Genomic DNA, 24,986 nt, shown 5'->3' on the forward strand with positions numbered 1-24,986 from the left:
GGCCGCCGGCGGGGCGGGGGCGGGGGCGGCGGCCATCTTCCATTTAAAGGGGCTGCGCCGCGGAGAGGGCGGGTGGTGCCGGCCGCGGGTGTCGCCCCGCCCCCGCCGGGACCGGGACAGCGACCGGGATCGCCATCGAGGTCTCGCGCCGAGCAGGTTGGTACGGGCGGGGTTACSGGGGCTCGGTCGCTCCCCTCGGCGGCCCTGGAAAGGGGGAGGATTCGCGGAGCCCGGCGGTGCAGGCCAGAGCGGGGCGGCCTTCCCGGGCGACGCTCTCTTGCCGGCGGCGGGGCGCGGTGGGACCCCCGCGGGGAGCTGGGGAGGTCGGTRTAGTGGGGTTGGGGCTGGCGTGGCCTGGGGACCGCCGGGGCAGCGGAACGAGCGGGGGCGAGGGCAGCGTTGGGGCCGTGCCGCGGTAACGCTGCCGGTCAGCGGGGTCGGCGCTAAGGGCGCTGCCGGCTCTGCGGACTTTGGAGCCGGCGAGACGCRCCCTGCGGGACCAGCCCTCTCCAGTACAGGGAGAGCCCTGCCTGTGCCCGCTCCGCTCGGGCAGCTCCGGGTACGCGGGATCCGTGCTCCCGGCCTCCCCGCGGGCAGGGCGGGCTGCCACGCAGGGACGGCCGGCGGAGGCCGGGAGCTTCCCGAGGGAGGAGCGGAGTGTGTTTAAGGCAACGGTGGGTCAGCCCRAAGCCCCGGCCTATGGCTGTTTCCAGGGTGCTGTGGGCACGGACTGCGGGATTCACGGCTCTATAATTAGTCTGTGGCTTCATTGCCAGGAATGGCTTTCACTGTAACACAAATAATGTACGTTTGCACTCCTGCTATGTAACTTAACATGTAATATATAACCGTGCCATAGCAGTATGTGCCCCACAGCCGGCCAGGTTTGCCTTCCAGAATTAGGGAAGGGAGGACAGCCAGGTGCTTCAGGAGAGAAATATGTATTGTGAGATGAGGCAAGAGAGAACCTGCGTGTCACCATGGCTGGGCTGTTCCTTCTGGGACACCTGAAGCCCTTCCCCTTCTTGGGGAACCTGTGGGGAGGGACAGGAGCACCAGTGCAGTACTGGCTCAGGCGGATGTAGGTGACTAGGGACTTGGTAGGGAGCACCATGACAGTTGTGTGTTTCCGTGGGTGGGATGGCGATAGCAACAATCCAGGCTGGATCCTGTGTCTTTATCTTCTGTCTGCGTAGAGAAGCTACAGACTGTACAAGTGCTTCCCAGCGGTGCCCAGCTCCACGCTGCGAAGCATGGATACAACAGGGCCGCAGCCTTCCCAGATCTTCTGCATCTGGCCATTGCTGTGGGCACAGCGATAACAGCCCTCAGGGTTCTCTGCAGCTACACCTGCTTGGCTTTAGGGGCAGGGATGGGGTCGGCAGTGCGGACACAGGCGACGGTGACACCAAACGGGATGTAAAGCCTTCCGCCACATGATGGAGGGTGGGATGGAACAGGGCTTTGGCGGGCTGAGCAGGAGCCCGAGGGTGGGCAGTGCTCCTTGGGCGGCATTTGGCGGCCCCTCGGGGGCTCGGCCCTGCTCCTGGGTGCTCCCGTGGATCCCCGAGGAGGGAGCTGCGGGCTTGGCGTGCGTGGCGCTTTCTGCGCTCCCAGGAGAGCGTCCGACCGTCCTGTTCCCGGAGCCTGTCCGCATCCCTCCCCTCCCCCTGCCGCAGTGTGGTTGGCTGCCGAGCGCCGGGTGCCTGCGCCGCTGCTCGCTCGCTCCCCGGGCAGCGCGGCAGACGGAGCCGCGCAGCGCCGCGGCCGCCGCTCCTCCGCCGCCTCCGCGGGCACCGGCGCTGGACAAGCCGCTGCAGGCAGCCAGGTACCGCTCCTCTGCCCTCTGGGGCGGGGGACATTCCCATCCGGTGACTGAGACGGGCAGGGTGCCCAGCCATCCTGGAACAAAGGACCGCTTTGATGCGCAGTTTCGGGCAAAGCTGGTGAAAACTTTTTTTTTGTTTTSCTTGCGAAGCTTTCAGTTAGCCAGGTGGGCGCAGAATTTCTCTGTGSTGGTTCTGAGGGGTGAAGGGGTTTCTCTGGCTTGTTTGTTTCAAGGATACGCAGCGGGCGTGCCTCCTGCTGCCAGACAAAGCCGGAGGAACGATGACGGAGGCAGGTCATACAGCCRTGGCTCTCAAAGAGCCTTCTTTCGCCCCAAACCCTTCTTCCATTAATTAACTGCTTCCTAAGCTGYTCCGAAGTGGAGGTGCACCCTACCAAAGGCGGTGGGCTGGGGAAATCGCTGGTAAGCTTCTGTGAAGGAGAGGATGCGCCTGGGAGGAGGTGTCTGAAGAAGAGCTGGGGGATGGTGTTGCGGTAGAATGCTCTGGCCAGGCAGCCGGGAGAAATCTGCACAATGGTGGGAGGCAGCAGCACATTACCAGAAGCAGCAGGCTTCCCTGCGTCTTGCGTAGCTGGCATCTGGCACTCTGCTGCAGTTCCGTGCTCKGGTCTCCTCTAGTGCCCTTGGTTTCCTCTCTGCCGTGCCACCTTGGAGATATGGAAAACACAAAACACCCACCCCTGCCTGTGCTTGTGGGGAAAGAGGGTGGTGTTGAGCATACATCAGGTCAAAGATCTGGCCAGCACAGGCACAGGGTAAATAAACATGGCTGTGCTTTGCTGTAATTGGCAGAAGGAGCAGGAAGCATGTGTTCTCTCATCTGCTGTTTTGGAGGAATGTCCAGGTTGAAACAACAGCATTAACCCCAAATACCAAAATGGCTCTTGGGGCACAAAGGACACGTGGCAAGTTTCTGACCTTGGCAGAGTTGCTGGATAAATGCTTAATTTGCTGGGAAGGAGCCACGTAGCTTCTCAAAGAGCTCTAGCTAGACAGGGAAGACACAGATAAAACAGGTCCTTTGCTTGTTATGCAGGTAGAGGTTTGTCCCCGTGACTTTGCCAGCCTTGCTGTGGTTCACAAAACCTGTTTGCTTCTGGAGGTAGCAGCTGACTTGCAGCCTGCAGTCAGCTGGTGTTTGCGGGTGCCCCAGGTACTCCACGGAGGGAGCGTGGGCACTTCAGAGCCCTTCAGGGCACACAGAGTGGCTCCAGAGCTCCTGCTGGTCCCATCTGTGTCCTGGTTATCTCTCGTGCTGCCCAGGCACATCCAGTGCACAGCCCTCACATTTGACAGATGCCTGCAAAGGCACTGGCTCCTGGGAATTACGCTGCCTGCTTTAATACTGCTTCATGCTGTCAGGGCAAGGTAATGGCTCTCGCTCTGTTTTTTATAGTGCGAGACTCCCAATCAGATTCTGAAGCTGGGAAGAGATGCTTGCCCTGGCTCTGTTCCAGCTGCTTAGCTCTTGTCTCCACTAGCCTGGAAACATGTTTTAATGGTGTTTTGCTGTAGTCCCAGGCGCAGCAGATGCAGAATGGATTTGGTGAGCTGCTGCAGACATGAGCAACTTTAAAAACAAGGTCTTATCAGCTGATCTGGAGGTGCCAGCATAAGCTTGCTGGTGGGAGTGGTGACGACTGCTGTTCTCATTCCAGTGGCCTGCTGGAAGGTGCTGGTTTTCCCWGCCAGCTGGGATTGTAAACAATATAATGTAAAATCAGAGCAAAATGGCTTTCTGCTAATGGCACAAATTGGTGCTGTTTGTTTGGTTTGGTTGGTTTTGCTCATGTTGGGGTTTTCTTAACCCCTGTTGCTTCCAATATCTGTATTGTTTGCTAGTAATGAATGGAGTGAGATCTTTCTGGTCTTGAAAGAAATGAATGATCTGATTCATTGACAAAACCAATCAGACTACCTGTTCTGTCTTCTTCAAAGTACAAATCCATATTGGAATTGGATCATGCTTTGATAATTCAGGAATTGCTTGCTSTGGTCAGTCAGAATAAATGCCAGTACCTTTTGTCTTGTCCATTTCCAGCTCTGGGCTGGAAAGTGTGGGCAGTATGGAAAGTTCTCATGTTCTTTCTGTAGTGGTTTGAACATGAGTCACTGTGGCCAAGTCCTTGTAAAGCCACCTTACCATCACCTTGCCCTGGGCTTCAGGAAGGTTGTGTTATGTCATGTGTTTCATTAGAGATTGTTGGTGGTAAGGAGCTGAAACTTCTGGGACAGAGAGGAGTTAGGAGGTTCCCTTCGTGCTCTTTCCCTTCAGTCTCCTTGCAGGACAGCCCTTCCATTTGAGCTGCAAATCTAGTTCCTTGGTCCTAGTCCCCTGGGCCTCTTGCAGCTGGCTGGTTAGCACAGACATTCCCAGCACAGAACTTCCAATGTCTGGGAAAAAAAACACTGGAGCTTCAGTCAGCTTCACTGTGGCATGTGTCAGCTACTGCTCAAAGAAGCAATCCTGGCCTTGATCCCTGGACATCCCTCCCTATCTGGACAGGGATCAAGGCACATCAGCGCACAGTCAACTTCTGCTGGGTTATAGATGACTCTAAGGATTGGGAAAACTGGTTGGGTGAAGCGTTTCTGGGCTTGGAGATTGGTTTCAAAACCCTGTGAGGAGGTGCCTGGATGCCAGGAAGAATCCTGGTTTTGGGCCGTAGGAGAATGTGAGTGAGACAACTTCTTTCCTTCATTGCATACTGCTTTGTTGCGGGTGGATTGCTTTGGGACAAAAGGACTGTCCCTGTGGGACCCTGCTGGAAGGAAGCAGGCACTGCATTCCCTTTCTCTGGGCCCTGGGTCATTTAGCAGAGCTCTGGTGCCTCGCCCCTTTGTTCTGAAGAGATGTTCACTAAAGGCAAAGGCATTGAGTTTATCTAAGGAATTCAGATGAAGAAATTTTTTTCATATCTTTTTTTCTCTCACAAGAGGATGGTTAAATCATGGTACAGACGTCTGAAGTTTGTGGGATCTCTGTTTTGGGAGACAGTCCTTTAGCTAGACACAGATACCTGATCAGATAYCTGCTTTGAGTGAGGGAATGGACCAAAGACCTCTAAGCATTCATTCCAAGTAATATTCTTCAAGTAATACTCAAGCCAGACTCTTGTTGAGGAGAAARTTACAACACAACAGTCTCTCTATAGTGCTTGAGGTCATCTGTGTGTTGATTTAACTCTCTAGACTGCCTGCAGTGCAAGAAGGGCTGGAGACTGGCATTGAGAAAGAACTTTGGGTGGAAGATGGGACTCTAGGCATCCCCTTTTCTGGCAATAGGGTGTAGAAACTTGTGAGACAWTTGGTGGCAGAGAATGTGATGCACATTGGAGTTTGAGTGAAATCTTTTGACTTTATGGTTGCAGCTCRGAGGTACGTTGGGTGAACTCCCAGAATGTTGGCTCCTGTCTGATGTTCTCTTTGTGTGTTCTTAGYGGCTCTAAGGGAGCATGCAGGCATTTCTGGCAAATGTAACAAGCGTAACAGAGCACCATTCCTGCTCTGTGCCTCACATGAACCTCAGCATTTCTTGTTTTGCCCATATTAGAGCAGTTCTGGAAATACTGGAGCTCAGCAGCACCAGTTTGTCCCTTTTCTGTGGTTCTGCTCCAGGTGGCCTGGCGCACAGTGGCTCTTCTAGTGGTGCTGTGTCAGTGTGCAGGTGTTCCTGGCAGTGTCAATGTGTCCTGGTTGTGCAGTGGAAGTCTCAGAGGCTCTGCACAGCTCACTGTAATTTCCTGCAAAAATCTGTTTGCATTCTGATGCTGTGGTATCAAAATAAGAAAATTTGTGCTCGTGGCATAGCCTCTGTGGTGGCTGCAACTTTGTCACTGTTGCTCTATTTGCTTTTTACTGCTTTTATTTTATTTTTCAGTATCCAAAGTGTTAGGTCTAGGTTTTGTTGCAGTATCCCTTAGGAGTGAAGACTCGCTGTCTTATTTGCAGTCTCACTTGTAGCTTCATTGGAGGTCAACCAGTCATTCCAGAGACCCTTTGTTRTTCAACAGTAATGAGCTGGCAGAGGTACAAAGAAAAAAAAAAACCAAACAAACAAACCAGAAAATCTTCCCTGCTTTTATCAAGTCGTTTTGCTTCCCAAATATATAACCTTGCTGTTTCTCCAGGTAGCAAAAGCATRTCTCACAGCAGGAGATGGGATAATTATGGTGAAGCCAGACAAAACCCTGTGTTTCCATTTCTAAGTGCTGCCTTTGCTATCTATCTCCCAAATGTGGTTGCTTGTTCTTGCTGTGGGTCAAACTTGCTTTTTTCCAGAGCCCAGCTGTCTGTCTGCAATTACCTTACATCATTTTATATCCTTAGATCACCTTCTCTTATGGAAGAATTTGCTGCTGAAAATCTGTTTCACGTCTTTACAGAAAGTGCTGGCAGACCATCTGCAGTTTGAAGGAAGCTGCAGTTATTGTCTTGTGCAAGCTGGAGTGGTACCTTGTGTCTCACGTGGGTCCAGGGACATGTAGGAAGGCAGTGGACTAAATTTGTTGCGTTGTTTGTAGACCTGAAATCTCTGTCCTGTTGTAGCTGATTCCTGATTTCCCCGGTGCTTCTCTGCCCCTGCTCCCATAGTCTTCTAGCTAAGCTTTAAGATTCACTTGCACCCATTTAATCTGGCATCCTTGTAGCTGTTGTGGGTTGAAGATAGAGGCAGTGAAGCTTCCCAGCTCTTTCCTCTTAAAGGTCTCGCATGTGGGAGCAGTTTTGAGAGGCAGAAAAATGAGCTGCTGAAATTGCTGATGCTTAGTGATTTCGCGGTTATGCACTTGAATACAGGAGGAAGGCTTTTGCCGGGCAGGATGTACTCACTGATGGATTCCCAGCTGATTGCTGCAGCTGCCACAAAGCTCAGTGCACGCATGTTCCTTCCCTGTCTTCCAAATGGGAGCAGAAGAGGGGAGATGAGATGGGTGTTGTCGGAAAGYCAGGCTATTGGAGCAGAGCAGCTCGCTGTAAATAGGGAAGACGTGCCAACTAGAGCGGAAACGTGCGGGTGGAGACCTGGGCTGGGACACCTGCAGGTCCATCAGGACTGCAGCAGGGTGAGCTGGGAACAGGGCTCTCCATCTCAAGGAGCTCAGTGGAAAAGCATTCTTTCTTCCTGTTCCAGTTTGATCCCCACCCTGCAAAAGGCAAACGGTGATGTGTCCCCTCCTCTCTGCAGGAATCTTTGAGTGTTTGCCTGGAKAAAGGACACTGAGTGCCCTTTACTGATTGTAAAGGACTAAGAAGGTGCATTTACAGCAGCCTCTGCCTGCCTGACCTTGGTGTTGGCTGCCATAGCGAGCGTTTCCTCTTTGGAGGGCTAAGCACTGAATGTAGACCTGCCAGCACTGGGGAGAGCTAGAAATAAGGCTCTTTGGGGGAAAATCCTTTCTTTGGAAGGATAAGTCAGCTCCCACCAGTATTTGTTGCTTTTTTTTTTTTTTTTTTTGCTGTACAAGAGGTAGCAGCATTCACATTCTCTTCAGTCTCCTGTTTCTTTTCTTGTTGAGCAGCTGTGTGTTTTCTTAAGTTTTGCACCCTGTCCAGCCTGAACAATCCTCTGTCCATCATTGAACATTGGATGTGTTGGGATGTAGCAGAGCTATGTTTTTAGAATGTCACCCTAGTGAAGAAAGGCCAAGRTTGTTACGGGTGTTGGCGCAGCCAGGCAGAGAAGAAAAGCCTCTATTGATATGCCTTTGAAGGATCTGAGGATGTGGTTGCAGGGTAGGATAAGTCTTATATGCTGTGGGTCAGAATGTTTTGATTTCTTTTTCCTTCTCATTCTGAAATCTTTACAGTTTCAAACCCAAGTTAATTGTTGATTGTGAAACACTTGAATGTTTTCTGCTGGAAGGGTTGAAGAAAGAATGTTACTGTAGTAGAGGCACYGGTGGTTTAACACACAGCTGTTTCACAGTTGAGAAGTAGTTCTGTGTACAGTRGAATTAATGAGGCTGATTTTCTATGGATCTGGGTCTTGTCTGACTCTGTTACCTAGGAAGGTRTGAGCTCTGGTGGCTTTTTATCCTGTAACCTGTTCCTCTTCTCAATGTGTTTGTGTTGTACTTCTTAAAGTTGGCAGCAAGATTTCTGTATGGACATAAGTGATGCTGCCATGAAAACTGTCAGCATTTCACAGCTGGCCCAGTACCTGAGGGACTTATACTCCTCAGCTGTGTGAGTTTTAGAGTTCTAGGGTTTTTCAGTGTGTTGGGTGTGAGGCCATTCATGGTTTGTTCTTGTGTCCCAAGCATTGTCTGTGGTCCAGAGAACTCCCACTTGCATATTTTTCTGTTTGCAAGCGAGTCTGGGGCTGTGTTTCCTTACAAGTGAAAACCAGTGATGGGGCCATTTAACCCTTAAGAAGTTACACAGAACCTTGGGTTCTGTGGAAGAGAGAAGTGCCTGCTGAGCCTTCCTGGGAATCTGTCAGGACCTATTTCAGAGCACAAGAGTGCTTGGCCAGATGAGGCAGCACTAACATCCTTTGGGCTGCCAACCTCTTTTCTCTGGGGCTGGGAATTGTTGCACATTTCTTCCTGAGTTGTGCTCTCCTCCAGAAGTCTGCCTTAAGTAAGGCTTCTCTTATTGCTTTAGCACTTGATCACACTCCAGAGGTGTTAGAAAGGTGGGAAAAAGAATAACCAGGGGAACTGTTGACCAGAATACTTAGCTGATAGTTTCTGGAGAATGAGTTTGGAAGACAAGATATGAGTGGCAACCAACTCTCAATAGTCTATGTCCTCTGTCTTGACCTTAATGAAGTTTTTCATGTTATTCTTATCACATGGTCTTTTCCAAAGCAAACTGGCATATGTCATGGTCCAGATGAGACTGTTTTGGTGTAAAATGCCCAGTGTGCAGGGTTAGCTGCATATGGAGTATGACACATAGTCAAAAGTGAAGGATACAGTGAAGTATGATTCAGAATTGGTGCTGATGCTAGATCATGAAGTGAATGTGAAGTCAGCATTGTGACTTTGGGGGAGGATGACTCAGTTCTTGTTCAGAGGTGTGAATAGAAATTCAGTCTTCAAGAGACATGAGGTATTTCTGCCCTGCTGAGGTTCAGTGAGGTCTCCACTGTGTCGAGGATTAGCTCCCCTTCCTGAGGGATGGATGCACATCATTGCAACAGAAACCAAAGAAGAGTTGAGAATTAAGGCCTATAAAACAACTGGAGGAAGAGTGAGGCTAAAGAAGAGGAAATGAGTGGGTTTAATAATGAGATGTGTGTACTTAAAACAACTGTCCYAGTGCTGTTTGTCATCTTCACGTGAAGTGCTGCAGTGAGGAGGAAGCTGTGCCTCTCAATTTCTCAGGGCCCATTCCCCAGTAGCTCCCTGGACTGCTGGATCCCCCTGGGCAGAGTGCMCAGGTGAGGAGAAGAGCCCTGCTGCTCTCTCTCCTGTACTCAGGGCAGTATTTCTGTTCTCTCCATAAACCAGGCAGAGGCAGCTGCTGAAGTGAGAGCTCAAACCATGCAGAGGTGGGTTCTGCAGGAGGTCAGAGGCAGATCTGTTGGCAGCAATTCCYTCACCTCCTCCTGTGTAGCTTCTGGGCAATCTGCCAGCTTCCTTGCAGCAGGGCCCTGGGCACTCAGGTTGCAGAGGTCTCTGCCAGCTCTGGGTAGCAAGGAGGTGCTGCTGGACAGTGCTGCCTGCACAGGGCATTGCAGGAGGCTTTGGAGTGACCTGATAGCAAGGTGGGAGGTGGCTTTACTGTTGAGTAATGTGAGGAGGCTGCTGGGGTGGCCCAGCTGGGACTGGGATAGGTCAGTGAGTGATGGAGCAGACCCAGGCTCTTGCTGTAAGGGGTCTTGCCTGCCTCTTGTGTCTCTCATCCTCTGGCCTATTGTGTTTCCCTAGTTCCTGGACTTGGTGTGCAGGGATCTTGCAGCCACACTCACATTTTTTGCTGTAGCACTTGGTGTCCCTGTGAAAAGGCAGTAGTTTGGTGCTCTCCCGTTGCACATCTAGGGGGAACAGGACAGGGAAGGAGAATAGAGTCCTTAGGCCATCCTGAGGGTGAATGAAGATGGAAAAGCTGTTGGTGTTTCAAGCTGACCTCTGCACAGATTCTGTTAGTGTGACTGTAGCAGTTGGTGTATGTGAACTTCTCCAGGCAGGCAGAGGTGTTGTGTCCTGCTGGTGGCATGTCCCTTAGTGCCACCATGGCAGTTCTCTGCTGAGGCTGTGATCCTCAGGATGTACTCTTCTGCTCAGGCTGTWTTTTGGCACAGTAATGCCATTGATGCTTCCCTGTCTGAGATGCTCTTCCAGGAGATTTTCCTTTGAGGAAGCAGAAAGCTTTGAGGTGGCGTCCCTMCACTTTGTGTTCCCTTTCTTCTCTCCCTTCTCAGAAGAGGTGCTGAGCTCTGACAGCCTCTCTGCATCAGTGGTCTGTGGGCAGAAGGTGTATGGATTGCAACCCCAGCTGCCAACCACAAATCTCTGCTCTTAAAAGGAAGCTAAATCAGTCTTCCCCCTGCTGGGAGTGTGGGGGTGTTGGAGGTCAGCACTGGTTGTAGCCTTTTTGTCTCCTGTCCACGTGGGCCACCTGCACTGGTTGCCAGCACTGCCAGCCACCAAAGCAGAGGCACGTGCCCTGACAGCTGCCTGCTGCCAAAGGGAGAGGGGAAGATGAAGGAGAAGAGCTTAAAGTAGGCAATCAGTTAAATTCTGTCTCGTGATCGCTTGAAGGAGGTTGTGATGCTTGTGTCAGATTGTGGGTCTCTGAAACAGCCCTGTGGCACTCACAGTTTGTCTTGGTCTCTGTGCAGGGCTGCAGGAATAGGACTATGTCCACCATGGTGTACCCAAGGGAGGAGAAACTGGACAAGCTGAGCCAAGAGGAGATAATTTCCAACACCAAGTTGGTAATGCAAGGGCTGGAAGCACTCAAGAATGAACACAACTCCATCCTGCACAGCTTGCTGGAGACCATCAAGTGCCTGAAGAAAGATGAAGAAGCCAATCTTGTGCATGAGAAATCCAACCTGCTCCGCAAGTCAGTGGAGATGATAGAGCTGGGGCTTGGAGAAGCTCAGGTGAGAGTGGTGGGTGATCCCCTACCTGTTACCTGTGATTGACAGAGGAAGGTGGGGCATGTGGCCATTTCCTATAAGCTGCAGGGATGGAAAGGGGCTAGGTGTAGAAGGCTGGCATGGGTGGACCCTAAACATGCATGTGAGGGAGAGACAAGACTGTGGTTGTTACTGACTGAGACTCTTAACAAGGTGATGATGGCATTGTCCAACCATCTGAACGCCGTGGAGTCAGAGAAGCAGAAGCTGCGTGCTCAGGTGCGGAGACTGTGCCAGGAGAACCAGTGGCTGCGTGATGAGCTTGCCAACACCCAGCAGAAGCTGCAGCGTAGTGAACAGACCGTGGCTCAGCTGGAGGAGGAGAAGAAACACCTTGAGTTCATGAACCAGCTGAAGAAGTATGACGAGGATGTCTCACCTTCGGTATGCCCCACTCCTTTTGAGCTGCTGTTTTTATGGGTCCGGCAGGTTGGACCAGAACTGCCGAGGTGTGATATCATTGCCCTGGATTCCCAGCTACCAGGCACAGCAATGCCTGTAGCTAAAGGGGACCTGCAGGGGGCAGAGCCTCTGCATTTTGTTTTGTGGGGGTAGATGGTGGCAGAAGCATCAGGAGAAATTGAGTGTGTTGGTGGGCTGCAGAAGGGCTGAGAGTTTGGCTGCTGACTCAGCCCAGGCTGCTGCTGTCTCTGCTGAGAACCAACAGTATTGCGATTCTCATCCTCTCAGGAGGAGAAGGAGGGTGACTCCACCAAGGACTCTCTGGATGACCTATTCCCGAATGAGGAGGAGGAGCATGGTCCTGGATGTAAGTGTTTGCCCTTGCACGGTTGCTGTSTGTTTCTGTTCACGCCTGCTGGGCCAATTGTGCCATTTTTATTTCTGTGCCCACAGTGCCCCACCAGCACAGCAGTGCCGTGGCAGCTGCCCAGCAGGGAGGTTATGAGATTCCCGCACGCTTGCGCACCCTCCACAACCTTGTCATCCAGTACGCTTCCCAGGGACGCTATGAGGTGGCCGTGCCACTCTGCAAACAGGCACTGGAGGACCTGGAGAAGACATCAGGCCATGATCACCCTGATGTGGCTACCATGCTCAACATTCTAGCACTAGTGTACAGGTGAGCAYGGTGGGAAGGGCAGGACTGGCCCAGCACAGCTTTCTGCATTTCCTGTTTGCCTTTACAGCCATCCTGGGGCTCTCCCAGCTTCTTGCCTTTCAGAAATGTTTTGTTTGATGGGGTATTTGGTTTGCCAAACTCCCAGATATAACTAAGGACTGACTAAAGCAGGGAGGAATGGAGAAATGAAAGGACTGYGAGGGCTKKGTCTGTGTGGAAGGAGGGCKGTTCACAGTTCTGCTTTCTGTGGGYTRTAGTATCCAAATCCCAAATCACTGGTTGMCTTTGCACTGCAGGGATCAGAATAAATACAAAGAAGCAGCACACCTCTTGAATGATGCYCTTTCCATCCGTGAGAAGACTCTAGGCAAAGACCACCCAGCGGTGAGTGTCTCCCTCCTCTTTCAGTCACTTCTTCCCTTTTGGGTGCTTGGGGCACTGTTCCAGCAGTGTTTTACTGCTTCAGTATTTCCTGCTGCCTGGTTCAGTATGGCTTTGCCTGGATCTTGTGATATGGGGCAGAGCAGTCTTCTCTCTCTGTATCTCTTGAGAAGCAGCAGTACTGCAGACATGGAAGAAATGGGGCAGTCACTGTCACTGCTGCTTGCACCCATTGTTTGACCCCACTGGAATTTGCTTTGTTTCATGAGATGCTTCTGTCCCTGTAGGTGGCAGCGACCTTGAACAATTTGGCTGTTCTGTATGGCAAGAGAGGGAAGTACAAAGAAGCAGAGCCATTGTGCAAACGAGCCCTGGAGATCCGTGAGAAGGTATGAAACTGCAATGCTCTTTCTCCTTTCAGCCCTCCCTGTGGGCTTTTTCCCATTACCTCAGTGCCCATGGGAGATCCGGGGCCTGTCTAGTCTCTTCAGCTGCTGCTTCTGCCACTACCTTTCCTGTCTCTCTGGTGTTTGTAGCCCTGGAGAGGCCTGCCAGGAGGAGGAARCTGGAATTTCTCCTCTTTGCTTCTCCAATCCTTGGCTTTTGTCTGACATGGCCATGTGCTGTGGGGACTACAGTGTCTACTAACTCCAGGAGTCCGCTGGAGCTTTAGTGGCTTCTCTCTTTTGTTCACTCAGGTTCTAGGCAAAGACCATCCTGATGTGGCCAAGCAGCTGAACAACCTAGCCCTGTTGTGCCAGAACCAGGGCAAGTATGACGAGGTGGAGTACTATTACTGCCGGGCCCTGGAGATCTACGARAGCTGCCTGGGCCCTGATGACCCCAATGTGGCCAAGACCAAGAACAACCTGGTGAGAGGCTGTGTGGTCATGGGGAGGGGTGCTGGGTGAGAGGTGAGACACAGAGCAATAGCTGCAAGAGGTAGGCAGAGTTAATCTGTTTCCCAGTGGGGCTGGAGTTGTTTTATTCTGGTTGCAGGCTTCCTGTTACCTGAAGCAAGGCAAATACAAAGATGCAGAGGTGCTGTATAAGGAGATCCTTACCCGTGCTCACGTGAAGGAGTTTGGCTCTGTGGATGGTTTGTACAGCAGAAACTCTTGGGGCTGGGAAGGGGTTTCCTGGCTCTCAGCCTAGRCTTGTCTGGTGCTGGTGTTGCCCAGACTGAGGGATGGGATGCCTTGTAGAGCCCCTGCTTTGGGCAGCCCTTGAGATGCTGCTCTTCTGGTGTGTTGTGCTGTTCCCTCTCCTCTCTCAGAAGTCTCAACCTGGTCTTTACAGAGTTGGGAACAGTAAATGGCACTATAATTCCCAAGCACAGGCTGAAGTTTCTCCTGTGCACAGAGAGGTGTAATTCTGCTGGGAGGACTTGTTCTTTCCTTTCCCTGTCCTGCCCTTRTTGTATTGGTTGCCTTTCTTGGGASTCTGGGCTGGRRACTGGRRGRGAWYYWWRAAWWKTKKYWSYTCCTTCTGATGAGGTGCTAGCTCTGGGGACACAGTGCTGGGTTGTGTGGGAGGCACATATCAGGGTGGAGTGGTGATTGGACCTGTTTTGCATTCTTCCCCRCACAGATGAGCACAAGCCAATCTGGATGCACGCAGAGGAGAGAGAGGAGATGAGCAAGGTGAGTGTGATCCCAGGGGGTTTGATCTTCTCTTATCACAGCCTATCTCTTGGAGAAGGAGAAGCTGCAGTCTGAAGAGCTGCCAAGGCCAGGAGGTGTCTGGAGAAGGGGGATATAGCACTGCTGCTCCCTGGGGGTGCAGGGTGTATTTCCTTGGGCAGGGCTGTTCAGCCTCTCAGCCATGGCTGCATGCTATCTCTGCTTTATAGCAGATCCCTCGTGGGCATGCGGATGATGGAAGATGGCAGATGGCAGCGGGTTGTGCTGCGAGGCCTTGGCACTCTGTTCCAAAGAGCTGCCAGTACCCAGAGCATGAGCGGCTTCTGAAGCAGCTCTAAGGCTGGTCTAGGGAAAAATGGAGGTCAAGAAGAAACTGCTGCTGTCGCCTTGCTTAGGAAATGGAGCCAAATCTGAAAAATATCTCTGGAAAGGGCAGGCCCTAGCTGGCCTCTGAAAGAGGAGAGAAATGGATTGTGCTTGCCTTGGACTAGGCTGAAAGGCAAAGCTGCTGTTGCTCGTGTAGCCCAGGTCCAGCTCTGTGGTCTGTCAATTAATGCAGCAGAGTCATGTCTTTGCTTTTGCCAAGTCTAAAGTCCCATCTGTTTTTTTGCAGGTGGGTGAAGCAGCAGAATGAAGGGTTCTGATCTAGTTTTCTACCTGTGGTGGGACCCTCCTTTTTYTTTGCCCTCAGAGCAGGCCCCAACCCTCCAAGGGTTCAGGCAGCAGTCTGGCAGGCTTGACTCAGTGACTGATGAGTCCCATCCTGTCAGCCCTGAAAGCAGGGCACTGGCAGGTGTTTCCCACCAGCATCCTGTGTCTTCCTGCTGAGCCATTCTGCATGGCTCCCATGCAGGACACTGCTCAGCTTTACGCTCTTCTGGTTGCTGTACTGTGAAGGCTCACCTGCAAAGAATCTGCTCTTGCTGCAGCATCATCCTGGAGAAATCCAAATTGGAGTAGAGACCAGATTCCACTTGCCCACTCTGGGATTGAGACTCTCATGGTGGTATCTTTGGAGAATTTAGGGGTCAAATATAGGTAGCTGTAGTATGGAGCTRTGCTCCAGATAATGCAGGTTTTGCCTGGGGCAAGAGAGCAAGGCTCAGAGACTTACACCTGGAGTAAGAAATTAATTTTACATGTGAGTCTTAGGCAAGGGCTGAGCTTCTTTCCCTGACTCTGGGGCTCCTGTCCCCAAGGCAGCTGTGCCTGTGCCCCATGGCAAAACATGGTTGGCATTCCTGTCCTGGGAGCAGTAGTCACAGACCTCAGCTTGTATTGCTGGCCCAGGAGCTGGGGCTGATGTGCTCTGCCTTGTGCTGTGTTTCCATATTTTCCGTTAAAATGCACTGAATTCCTCTTGCTTCAGTACTTTTGGTCCTTGCCTCTCTTTCTTGGTGGCAAARGGAGGCCAGCTCATGCCAGCAGCAGGGCCTTGGGCACAGCTGGTAGCCCTGGCCTTCAAGGCTTTGTGTCCCAGAGAATTTGACACCTTTTCTGTCAGGTTCAGACACCCTTTAGGGCTGCCCCTACACAAGCTTCAGGGRTGCAAAGGCTGGGCACGGGCAGGAGGCAGCTACTGGGCTGAGGTATTGTGGAGTAGGTCTGAATCTTGTAGGCTGAAGGGCTGGGATGTGGCTGTGGATTCCTTTGCTAGTCCTGGCTGAGAGATTTGGTAATGGTGACTGGCATGCTTGTGGAGTTTTGTCTGCCTTTTGCATGTTGGTCAGGGTGTCATGCCTTCCATTATGTCATGAGGATAGGCTGTGTTGTGTGAAATGGGGTGAGGAGATGGGATTATGGTCCTTCCTGGAGCCAGACATCACTTTTGCTCGTGGCCCAAATCTGTTGCAGCAAACTTTCCTACCAGACCCTGCTGGGCTTCATCACTGTGTTTGCATATTATGTTTGCAAAGGTTGGGCTGTGCAGGGGTGCAGCCTGGGGTCTGACCCTGGCATTCACTGGGTGAGCACAGGGCTGAGAAGGGCAGTAGGTACGGGACTAACTGAGCTCTTGTCTCTCCTCMCCCTGCAGAGCAAGCACAGAGACAGCGCTCCCTATGCCGAGTATGGAGGCTGGTACAAGGCCTGTAAGGTTAGCAGGTAAGAGGTGTTTCGTGGGCAGCTGTGGACTCTTGAGGGGTGACCCCAGGGCTCCTGCTCACCTTCCCTCTGTTGCCACAGCCCAACTGTGAACACCACTCTGAGGAACCTGGGTGCRCTGTACCGGCGCCAGGGCAAGCTGGAGGCAGCCGAGACCTTGGAGGARTGCGCAGTTCGCTCCCGGCGACAGGTAACCCCAGAGGGACCTTCCCTGCTCTGAGGGGCATTGCAGGGCTTACTATGGCCCTGCCTTTTGTTTGGGGTGTGCTGAGTGACTCTACTGGCCTTGCAGTCTGTTCTTGGTTTACATTCCCATGACACCAGAGCGCCTTGGTGGCTGGAGTTGCATTTGTGCAGAAGTGCACACGTGTGTAGGTGTGGGGGGTGATGCATGTGTGCAGATGTATTGTGTGGATGTGTGGGGAAGGCATGGCTCACTGAATGCAGGAATACTGCAACTGGCAGGTTACTGGGCTTTGTCAGCTACTGGGGAGAGAGCTACACTTACTGGGATGTTTCCTTCACACTAATTTTTTTCTCCAAAGGCAAACCTAGAATTTCTTAGAGAACCTCTCACCTTATACTCCTCTCAGTCCTTAATAAAGCAGGAGCTGTAAGSACTTAGCACAAAGACTGAAGGACAACCAAATCCTTCCCACTTCAAAATGTGAAGGAAAAAAAGCTTTGGGGTAGCAAGCCCTTGTTCCACAGGGTTGGTTATGGCCTTTGTGAAGACTCCATTGGGCTGAGTCCAGAGACAGTCAAGTGCAGGATGGTTTTTGGGTCCATCCTGCTTATGCTGGACAGTTTTGGCTGTGATGGGGCAGTGGCCAAGAGAGGGAAAGGAACCAAGCACAGTGATGGCATAGCAGATCTCTAGAGGGAAGGAACACGGAAAGATAAAATATGGCTCTTGCCTATCCTTTCCTGCTTGCAGGGCATTGACCCAATCAACCAGACGAAGGTGGTGGAGATCCTGAAGGAGGGGGATGGCACAGAGAGACGTCGGAGCTTGGGAGGCAGCGTCAAGTACGAGAGTGCCACAGACGGTAGCGAGGAAGTGAGTATGGGCGTGGAATGGAGCGGGGTAAGTACAAGACACCATCAAGAATGGCCTCAGCTGGCTGCCAGAGGGAAGGGACAGCCTGCCTGAGGGCTGTCCCCGCGTGGCCTGTCGTGGCATCCTTGTCTGCCTCCATTCATTCCCTGCACATTTCCTTCCCCTTTCTTGGCATGAGCCAGCCAGCCCRCAAAGGTGCGTGTCTGGGTCTGGCTTCTGGTGTACAGAACAGATTACCCCAGCTAGGGCTCCTGCTTAGGGAGCTGCCAGGCCCTGGCAGTGCACAGCATGAGCTGGTCCTGGTCTGCCCTTAATCTTAGGCTTGTAACCTTATTAACATCTCTCCTTGCTGCTCCCCTCTGGAGGCCCTGGCTGAGAGCATCAGCCCCGTCTCGGGCTCCCCCAGCCTGTGAGAGCCATTTGGCTGTCTGTCCTGCACCGTGCCACTGAYGATGCTGAGCCTGGGGAGGGTTGTGTGTGTGTGATATGCCTGGGTGTGTCTGTGACTGACTGACTGCAGGGCACAGGAATAGTCTGCAGCCAGCACCTTTGCTGTCCCCCTCTCCTGGTCTGGTGCCCTCAGCAGGCTCTGGCCAAGCAGAGGTGATAAAAGGCGGGTGTTTGCAGGATGCTGAGCTGTGCTGACCAGTGGAGGCAAGAGATTGGTGTTAGCTGAGGCACAGACAGGGCAACCTGAACCTGTCTAGGCTTGCTCTGAGGCTGAGGGTGACTTCTCTGGTCACTGGCACTGAGTTTGGAGAAAGGTAGTGATCCAGGTCTGGAACAGGTGCCTTTTGTCTCCTGCAAGCAGGAGGATGGAGAAGGGCAACAAGTGAGCGTGGTGCTGGTGGGTGCTTGGCTCAAGGGCTGCTGGAGCTGTTAATGCTCACATTCCTTCTGCAAACTCTGACTGAGAGCACAGAGTAGCTGGGGTTGTTGCAGCCTGGCACAGGGAACACACTGAGCACACAGAGTCCTTTGCTGCCCCCTCACATCTGCTGTCACTAACCCTTCCCCACCTGGCTCTGCTCTATYCCCACCTGCATGAGCTCCCTCCCTTCCTCCTTTTCCTTCCCCGTTGCCATGACAGCCCTTCAACACCCAAAGCCTGAAGCCTGCTGGCTCTCTTGATTGTGGATTGTACACAGGAGGTGGCTGAAGGGGATCTGGAGAGCAGACCTTCAAGTGGACACAGCAGTTTTGCCAGGTGCAAGGCTGTCCTTTGCCCCAGGTCTTGGCATCAGGACCAAAGAGCGTCAGCTCTGCAAGGCACCAACTCTAGACCCCTGCACTCACCATTAGTGAGGGGCTAGACAAGCACAGAGGGAGGGCTGCAGGTYTGGATTAGAATCACCTGCTCCCTGTGCTGGCTGGTGTCTCTYTGCAGCTCCTCCTGACTGTGCTTGGTGTTGGGTGATCTCTTTGCACTGGTGATGGTCTGGGAGACCTTCCTGACAGTCTCTGAGCTGATCATCCTCAGGCAAGTAGGCAGTGCCACCCTCTCCCCGAGCCTGTCCCAGACAGGGGGAATAGTCCCTGCTCATRTGACCCTTCCCCAGGGGTCTTAGTAGAGCTTCCCTGACCCAGACAGCTGTAAATAGAGGATTTGAGGGCTAGCCCAGCACCCTGGGGGACACAGCTGCTGCCATGATTCCTTTTCCAGCCTGCTGCACGCATAGCCAGACTTCTCTTTCTGAGCCAGCAGTGCTGCAGCTCCGTGTAAAAGAAGGCTGATGCAGCTTCTGCTGCTCCTGTCTGTCACAGCCCGTTGTTCTCTCTTGGTCCAGAGACCTCAGATGTGCTGCTTTAAAGCAGCCTCTGCTGCTCTCCCTTAGCTGTCCTCTGCTCCAGGCAAGGCTGTGGGAGCCYCCAGGGTGCCAGGAACCTCTGTGCCCTGCACCCATAGGCAGCTCTGGAAGCACCCCAGAGCCTGGACCAGCTGCTTGCTGCCCAGATAATTGGGATGTGAGACCAGGGAGATGGCACCAACTCCGTGGTGCAGAGGCCTTGGCAGATACTCAAGGCCCAGGAGCAGGGAGTCCTTGGAACAGGAGACCTGGGCTGTTCCTCCCTGAGTTAAGCTGTTCCTGCCAGCCCATTAAGCCACTAGCAAAGAAGKGAGACCACAGTTTCAGCCTCACAAGACCCTCTCCCTGCCCAGATGTGGCCTGTGGTCTCTGCATGCAGCCTGGGCCTTGCCCCACCTGCTCCCTAGGTGACCTACAACCTCACAGCCTTGTAAATTGTGTCTTTCTCCTCTCTGTGCACTAGGCTTAAATGCCTCCCGAGACTCCCTCTTTCCCCTCCACYGCAGTCACCTGGATGTTTGTGTTGTATCTTCCGACTTTTCCTCCACACCATCCCTCCTTCCTCGGCGAGAACTCCACGCCAGTCCCCCAACCCTCCTGGCGTGCGAGGGCACCGCGACGCCTGCAGAGGAGTGCCTGGCCACGTGGCCCAGCTCCAGTCCCRTGGCCAGCAAGAGCAGGAAGAATCTGCGAGGAGCTGCCAGCTCCCCCAGGCCAGGGTGACAGGCCACCGTCCCCTTGTGTGTCCCCACCCCTGGCCTGCCCTTGCACATCCCTGGGGCCCAGGCCTGCGGAGGATTGTCTTCACTCCAGCTTGCTGACTCCACTGTTGCTAGACATCCTCAGCCCTCCTAGCTTGTTCCCTCCATCTCCACAGAGGCGCGAAGATGGAGGGCTGTTATGGGACAGTGAGGCCTGGCCTAGGCAGGGCTGTCATGTGCCGAGTTGCTTGCTTCCCCGTAGGCTTAGCTGACATTAGTGCCTTGTAGCAAAGCTGTGCTGGTCCCCGGTGAGCTGGGCTCTCCCTGCAGCACAGGGCAGTTCCCATCTTGCTCCCCTCCTCCCTGCTGAGTAACCCCAGAGCAATGTGTCCATCTCTCTGCAGGAGCACAGGGCAGCCCACAGAGCTACTGTGCATCCAAGATGAGGTGAGGGGACAACAGCCGAGGACTGTGTGCAGGAACAGGGACTGGCCAGCACAAACATGTCTGGCTGCAACBTCCTGACTGGATGCTACAGCCAAGTTCTTCATCTGGCATTAAGGGGTGAATCAAGTCCCCCATTGCTACAGGGTTCTTAGGTGTGGCTGGTGGGAAAAGTGGAAGTGAAGTTGTTCACTGTTCCTTGAAGGTAGATGAGGGGTAGGAGGAAAGGAGAACTTTTTTGCGAGGGGCCAGACCCCAGACCATTAGAAGTGGCTGAGATGGGGAATGGACTGGATTAGAGCAGAGTGGTTGGGAGAAAAAGAATGTACAAAGATGGATGTGAGGAAGCAAAGAGCTAGAGCTGGAGATGCTCTGAGCATGTGGGAGCAGATGGGATGGCTGGAGGGAGGTTGCCACAGGGGAAGGGACTGGATTGCTCACAGGTCCCTAGCCAAGTGGGTGGGAAATCTGTAACCCTGTTACTGATTAGGATCACAGTGCTGACCCTGAGGGGGTGTGGGGGTGGCTCAGTGCCTCTGATGGCTTCAGGCCTTCACAGCAACTGATGCTGTTAGTCAGTACTGGGACATGGAATGTGTCCYGAGCCAGACCTCCACTGTCTTGAGTCTCACACCTTTGGGTGTACACTCTCATCCCGCCTCCTGTGGCCTTCCTGTCTGGGAAGAAAGCTGGGGAGGCTGCAGCCAGCAGGGTAGAGCCCAGGGGCCAGCGCAGGACTCCTCCTTATTTATTTAGCTAGATCCTTTCTTTCACGCTAGTCCTCTGGCAGGTTGTGATACTAAATGTGCTTGTGTCTGTCTGGGCCTGGCTTTCCTGTGGTGRTGCAGAGGCCTTGGGGTACATGCATGCTGCTCCCCTGGGAGCTTGTGCTTACTGAAAGGAAGCTTGCCTTCAAGACCATGGGGTGTGGAGTGCAGGGCTGAGTGCTCCAGGGCTGTACCTTCCCTGCCTCTCTGTCCCAGTGCTGCTCCATGCTTCTGGAGAGTGGTGAGTTCCCAGTGCAGGGGGCATTTGGACCTCAGGGCCACCTGCCCCTGTGCTTTGCCATGTCCTGGACCTGGTGCTGTAACAACCATACCTCTAATTAAAGGTAGACTGACCCAAATCGCTGCCCTGTGCTTCTTTCCATGCTCTGTAGGCCAGCGTCGGTCAGCCCTGGGGTGGTGGGTGCAAATGCTGCTGGAGCAGGTGTGGGGGTGCTTGGTGTCTGTCTGTGTGTGTACAGGGGCATGTGCTGCCCCCAGGGCASCCCTCCCAGGCTGAGCATTGGAGATGAGAACCCAGCTCCACTGTGTTTCTCCCTGTCCTCCAAACTGGAGTTGCTGCTAACCTCGGCTCTGTAACCGTGTGTGGCAGGGYTGCCCTGGGGCATCTGAGCTTGGACCTTCCCCAACAGGCATTCCTATTAGCCAAAGAAATACCCCATTGTGTCCCTCAGTGCTGAGCTCCACATGCTGCCAAATCCTGCCCAAGTCCTCTGCCTTCATGCATTTAGGCAGGGTGGGAGCATGCAGTGGAGAGGAGCTCGGTGGTGGAGCTGCTTTTTCTTTTTTTCGAATGCTCTCATCCTGGTGGGTGCAATGGGGTGGGGGCTCTGCGGCAAACCAAACCCATAAATGTTCTGGGTTAAAAATAATCTGTCAGAAAAGGGAGTGGGGGGAGAAGAGAGGCTATTTTTAACCCAGCATGCAGCAGCATTTGGTTCTGGTGTTGGTCTGCAGTCAGTCTGCATCACTGCAGCTGGGAAATGTGGCTCCCTCCTCTAGCCCTGATCCAAGGGCACACTTCRTAGCCTGATCCTGCTGCCCCACAGTCCTGCTCTCCTATCCCAGCTGTGTTCCCTCTTCCACTCCTGGCTTGTGTGCCCTGGGAAAAGGAGCAGTGCCTGGCACAGCAGTACYCTGCAGGGAGAGTGTAAGTCTGGTGGGGAGGCAAAAGACACCTCCCCATCTTTGCTAATGCCACACACTCACGTTCAGCTCATCCAAACCCTGCCTGGGGTGCCTCGTGCAGGAATTGAATTGTTTACTTTGCTGCTTTTGGTGCTCTCTGCCCTTCTGGTGAGTGGGTCCCTTTGCAGCAGCAACACACGGCTCTCAATTTGGAAAACCCTCATCCCAATGAGAAAGTGAAGATGGTCAATGCACATGTTTTATCCAAGAAGGGATGAGATAAGTACCAGGAGAAAAGTTTGCTGGTAGGAAAGGTCCTGCTCAGCTGTTAGAGAGCAGTCTAGCCCTGGATCGGCTTTGGGTAATCAGAGCAGAGAAGTGCTGGAAAAACCTTCCCCAGGGCCACAAGGGAGTGACCATTGCTCACCTGCAGAGCTGCATGGGCAGTCTTGAGGTAATTGCTGCTGCTAGCCTGAGCCACAAAGCTTTTTGGTCACTTGGAGTGCTTCAAAGGKGCTCCCTCACATGTTCCTAAGGAATAAAGGGAGTTTGCCATCACCTTACCTCAGGTTCTTCTGCCCCAGTATTCCAGGAGCAGGGAAGACTGCTGTTATCAGGCCATCAGAGCAAAAGTAATTCCACATCAGCAGTAGTGTCACAACCTTATGTAACAAGCAGGCCAGGCACAGGGGAAGAGCTGGTGCCATGATGACACGGGGGCAGGATCTGTCATACTGGCAACCTGCRTGTGGAGCTAAGTGCAGGAGGTGGGCTAGAGCCTGTCAGGGGCTGAGTACTGGGGAGGCATGTGGGAGAAAGCAGGCTCGGAAACAAGATTTCAGGCTGGTTTTGGTCTTCAGAAAAAAAACAAAAAACAACTGCCGAGTGCCACCCCTGCATCAGCTAGAGGGGCTGTYTGCAGCTTAAGTCAGGGGGCCTAGGAGTATGGTTCCCACTTAGTAACACAATGCTGGTGCTGCCAAATGAATGCATCTCCAGTGGAGCTGTCTGAACTGCTCCAAAGGCTCAAAGCTAATTTTCTTGGAGGGTTAGAGGTGAGAGAAGGCTGTGTGTGCAATGTGGAATGGTCTTGTGTGATGTGAGCCTGCGGGACCAGGGTGTGCATTGGGATGAGTGCTGGACAGAGAACAAATAGTGATGGTATGGTGAAGAAGGGCAAGGGGAGGGGGAGGATGGCCTCCAGCCAGCAGCAAATGAGGAGAGTCCTTAAAGTAAAAGTCCCAGCAGCATGGCCTGGCCTGACAAAAGTATCCCTAATCTTGGGACTCCCCTCAGGGCTTGTTGCCTTCCTGGCCACTGGGACCTCTCCTTGGTAGYTGCTGCTTGAGCTGTTGCAGATGGAGGAACTGTGTCATGTTTGAGCAGGGCTGTGGCAATGCCAGTGCCATTTGTGCTGGTGGCCTGGGGCACATCAGCAGCCTGTCTGGSTGTTGAGCTTGCACTGGACAGGAGGGAGTATCTGTTTGGATGAGCGAGATACAAGTGGCAGGGGTCCCTGACTCCATGGTCATCACGTCCTGGGGAGAACCAGGCTGAGGGGAAGCCATGTAGTGAGCACTAAGCCTGCTTTGGGCCAGGGCTAAATCCTCAGTGCAAGTGGGCAAGAGGATGATTGGAGCCAGTTCCAGCCACTCATCAGCAGCATGCCAGAGCCTGATCGGTGCCACTCAGCCATCACCCTGGCTTGTGTCTCTGTGTCCAGGATGGCAGTGGCACTCTCCAGCGCAGCAGCTCCCTGGGGAAAATCCGGGATGTGATACGGAGGAGCAGTGAGATGTTGGTCAAGAAACTGCAGGGCAATGGTCCCCTGGAGCCCAGGAACACCAAGTAGGTGCAAGGGTCAGGCTCGGTACAGGGCGGGTGGGGACCCCGCTACCTTGTGAGTCTGGGGCTGACCACCCACAGGACGATCACACCTGCTCTCCTTTTCTTTCTTGTAGCATGAAACGAGCTGCGTCCTTAAATTACCTGCACAAGTCTAGCGATGCTTCATTTGAGGTAAGCACAGTGTGAGTGGTGGGGCTGGTGCAGGAACAGGCATGAGGCTGGGGGCTGTGAGTGGCATAACAGAGGGGTCCAGGTGCAGTGCTGAGAATCGCCCAGCTGCATTAGCCCCTGTTCAGGTTAAATCTAGTCTGAAGGTGTTGCTTCTAAGTACTCACCTCCGTCCCCACAGAGCTCAGCCACGGAATGGGTGCAGAGGCAGCAGCTACTGTGTGTGACAGCAGCATCAGGGCACTCCCGGCTTGCAAAGGGTGCAGGAGGTGGGGTAGCAGCTTTGGGGCCCAGGAGTGGATTACAGGTACCTCACAGGCATTRTATTTTTTCCAGGGCACCCAAGGCCTCCGTGCGGAGAGCAGAGGCCTCAGCGCCAGCAGCATGGACCTGTCCTCGCACAGCTCCCTGCTCTCCTCCAACTGACCTGGCTGCTCCGCTGCTGGGCACCCTGGCTTCGCGCTGCACGGGGCAGCGCCCGGCACTCCCCACACCACCTACTCTGTTCTCCCCATCACCGGTTCTCGTGCCACCGTCTGCCTGCCCAGCCCAGCCCAGCCCAGCCCGGCCTCCCCCGGGGGTCCCTAGCTAGTTCGGGCACCGCAGCCCGCCCGCATGCTCCTCTGCTGCTCACCGGGGCCCGCAGCTCTGGTGGCCGCATGCTCGGTCCCGGTCACACACGCTCGCCAGGTAGAATCGCCAGCCCGGGGAGGGGGGCTGTCCCCGGGCCGGGGCAGCGGCGGGARTGCCCCGTGCCCCCGGGACGCCGGTCCCCCGCCGGATGATCGCTGTACTTTATTTTATTAAATAAAACCGACCCTAGAAGTGACCGCGCCTCGGCCTGAGGGGGATTTGGGGCGGTGGAGGGGGGGGCGAGGGGACGGGCGCCGCCT

The 24,986-nt window shown here is 53.6% G+C and overlaps 1 protein-coding gene across 3 annotated transcripts; it reads left to right on the forward strand.

Moving 5' to 3' along the window:
• The first annotated feature begins 37 nt into the window (after positions 1–37).
• Positions 38–24,922, forward strand: KLC4 (kinesin light chain 4). Of its 3 annotated transcripts, none has more exons than XM_057386850.1 (16): positions 38–156; positions 10,641–10,907; positions 11,097–11,327; positions 11,634–11,712; positions 11,799–12,024; positions 12,321–12,408; positions 12,693–12,794; positions 13,104–13,277; positions 13,405–13,504; positions 13,996–14,048; positions 16,084–16,151; positions 16,233–16,341; positions 17,089–17,211; positions 23,801–23,925; positions 24,039–24,096; positions 24,430–24,922. In XM_057386850.1, the coding sequence occupies exons 2-16, from the start codon at positions 10,659–10,661 to the stop codon at positions 24,517–24,519; spliced, it is 1,875 nt and encodes a 624-aa protein (XP_057242833.1). In that variant the 5' UTR covers positions 38–156; positions 10,641–10,658; the 3' UTR covers positions 24,520–24,922. The 3 variants fall into 3 exon arrangements, with proteins under 3 accessions (XP_057242833.1, XP_057242834.1, XP_057242832.1); XM_057386849.1 differs by having other exon boundaries at positions 39–156; positions 17,089–17,238; XM_057386851.1 differs by lacking the exons at positions 23,801–23,925; positions 24,039–24,096; positions 24,430–24,922 and adding an exon at positions 19,483–23,794.
• Positions 24,923–24,986: the final 64 nt, after the last annotated feature.

This window comes from Malurus melanocephalus, unplaced genomic scaffold, assembly GCF_030028575.1.
Source record: "Malurus melanocephalus ecotype Western Australia unplaced genomic scaffold, MMel_1.1 scaffold_1075, whole genome shotgun sequence".
In the NCBI taxonomy this organism is placed as follows: Eukaryota; Metazoa; Chordata; class Aves; order Passeriformes; family Maluridae; genus Malurus; species Malurus melanocephalus.